The following is a 2,413-nucleotide window of genomic DNA, read 5'->3' as shown; positions in this document are numbered from 1 at the left end:
ATACTTCGATTGTTTTATTGTAAATGTTCAACCCGACCAACACTCTGCACATCATACAAAATATAACAATGGAGCTGGGCAAAATAATCGTATTCTGTATTACACAGAAAAATCTTTTTTATCTTAAAAGATATCAAAAATTTAAATTTATTAGGAATACCGACTATTTTGAAAAATAGACAGTATATTGAGAAATAGACGGTATACTTTACCAAATAAACACATAGAGCATACCATCTTGTTGTCCGCACGAGCGATCTGAAGCATCTGTTGCATTAGTCGTGTTAATCGCCGATCTATGATGTTCTCGAGCACCATGCGTGGGTATCCATCCACACCGAGGTTGTGGACGGCGACGCGCTGAGTACGAGGGGAGCCTCGTTTATTTCAATATCGGTTGCCCAGGTTTCCCACCGAAGTCGTGCTCCGCTGTTGCCTACACGAACAGCACGACGACGAGTGCGATGCATATACTGTATCAGCTTCTTCGTTGTGAAGAACGGAAGTGTTGATATGCGAGCATGTACACTTTTCAATGAGCTGATCATCACAGGCACCCGCTAAACGCCTTACCTTAATCGTTCCACTTCCAGTGAATACTCAAATGCAACCTTGCTTCGCAGGCTATTGAAGTGCCCGTACGAATACACCAATTTCGTCACCCATGCATTTGGAGGCAAAACAACCAAAATAATCTCACGAAAACCTGCCCTCATGCATTGAATCAACGTGGCAGCAACTTGTACGAAAGGGAGGAAACAACGATCAGCCAGGATCTGAAGCCCGGGCACACATGGTATTTCGAACTAGACAACGTAACGCCCAACCGGGGCGAAGCGATGATTGCCAGGTCAAGAAGGAGATTCCTTCGCGCCAGACTGAACGGGCGACTCGGGAGTAATCCCCATCGATTTTTTTTTAGCCTGCACCTGCTGGACGGCCAAGGCTCGGGTCTATTAATAAGCGCAAACAATTTCTAGTACCGTACATGTACTCAATAGCTAGGACAAGACTTGAACAGAATGCACGCCTTCGCGAACGTAGAGTTTCAGCCACACCACTTCCAAAGTAATGCATTGTGGGAGTTGTCGTAGTATACACGTACTATTATACGACAACGCCCACGTACTATTATACGACAACGCCCACGACACACGTACCAGTCGGAAGTAGCAAATTAAAACGGCACCGTTCGAATAGCAAAAAGCGTCAAGTCGCTACCACAGCATTGACCGGCCGTGTCAAGTTCACAGAGATGATCGATCGTCACGGATTTGCCTTCTAGGCAAAACGAGCCAACCCTCGGTCCACCGCAGACCGCAACCAGCAGCATGACCCCGGGAAAACAACTGGGACTCCAGATCTTTGCGGTTTTACGACGTTGAATAGCGTCTGCAATGGAGAGTCTGCAATGGAGAGTCTGCAATGGAGACTGCAACCAGTCAGTAAACCGCATCACTGTTGCCGCCGAGTCGCGTCGCCTTACACACGGTCATGGCTCCTTGGTGGTCGCTGTGACTAAAACGATTGAGTTGCTTCTGCTCATTAATCAATTCGCCTCTCGGGCAACAAGTGGCCAAGCACCCCCACACCAGTCCAAGATGGTCAAGTCCTTCGCGTCGTTCGTGACGTCTGCCGCTCTCCTCCTTGCGGTTGCCACCTCCGCTTCTTTGCCGAATGGGTCGTGGCCCGCCAGCAAGGGCACCGTGCAGTACTCGCAGGCCTACATCGTCAAGGCCGGTGAGGTCTTCGACGGCAAGATGAAGACGTTCGAGCGCTCCGACGTGTCGTGCGAGGGCCAAACCGAAAGCGGATCGGACACGGCGGTGTTCAAAGTGGAGGCCGGCGGCCACCTCAAGAATGTCATCATCGGCAAGAACCAAATGGAGGGCGTGCACTGCGACAAGCATGACTGCATTATCGAAAACGTGTGGTGGGATGATGTGTGCGAGGACGCTCTCAGTGTCAAGGGCGGAACTGCGTCCAGTGTGACCAAGGTCATCGGTGGCGGTGCCCGTTACGCCGACGATAAGGTCATCCAGCACAACGGCTTCGGTACGGTCGAGATCGACGGCTTCTACGGCGAGGACATCAGCAAGCTCTACCGCTCATGCGGCACCTGTGGCAACCGACCCAAGAAGGTGTCCGTGTCCAACACGTACGTCCTCAACCCGACCAACGCCATCGTGACAGTCAACAAGAACTGGGGCGACCAGGCCACACTCAGCAACGTCTGGGTCAAGTCGAGCAAGGCCACCGTCAAGGTGTGCCAGTGGTCACAGGGTAACGCCAACGGCGAGCCCAAGATGCTTGGCCACGGTCCGTCCAACCCACTGTGCCAGTACTCGGAGAGCGACGTTCACATCAACGAGGACATTTCCAAGGCAGCAAAGACTCCGTCGTCGCAAGAGCA

General features: G+C 51.6%; 1 protein-coding gene across 1 annotated transcript in view; it reads left to right on the top strand.

Annotated features, from left to right (window-relative positions):
* Positions 1-1,397: 1,397 nt before the first annotated feature.
* Positions 1,398-2,413, top strand: part of PPTG_21768 (hypothetical protein) — a gene marked incomplete at both ends in the record, with an annotated part of 3,266 nt that continues 2,250 nt past the window's right edge. The window contains one exon of the mRNA XM_008899953.1: positions 1,398-2,401. Within this exon, the coding sequence (XP_008898201.1) occupies positions 1,398-2,401 (1,004 nt within the window). The remainder of the gene's footprint in view (positions 2,402-2,413) is intronic.

Source organism: Phytophthora parasitica (assembly GCF_000247585.1).
Source record: "Phytophthora parasitica INRA-310 unplaced genomic scaffold supercont2.8, whole genome shotgun sequence".
NCBI lineage: Eukaryota > Oomycota > Peronosporomycetes > Peronosporales > Peronosporaceae > Phytophthora > Phytophthora nicotianae.
Note: the sequence above shows the minus strand (reverse complement) of the source record. Positions and strands in the feature narration are given on the sequence as shown.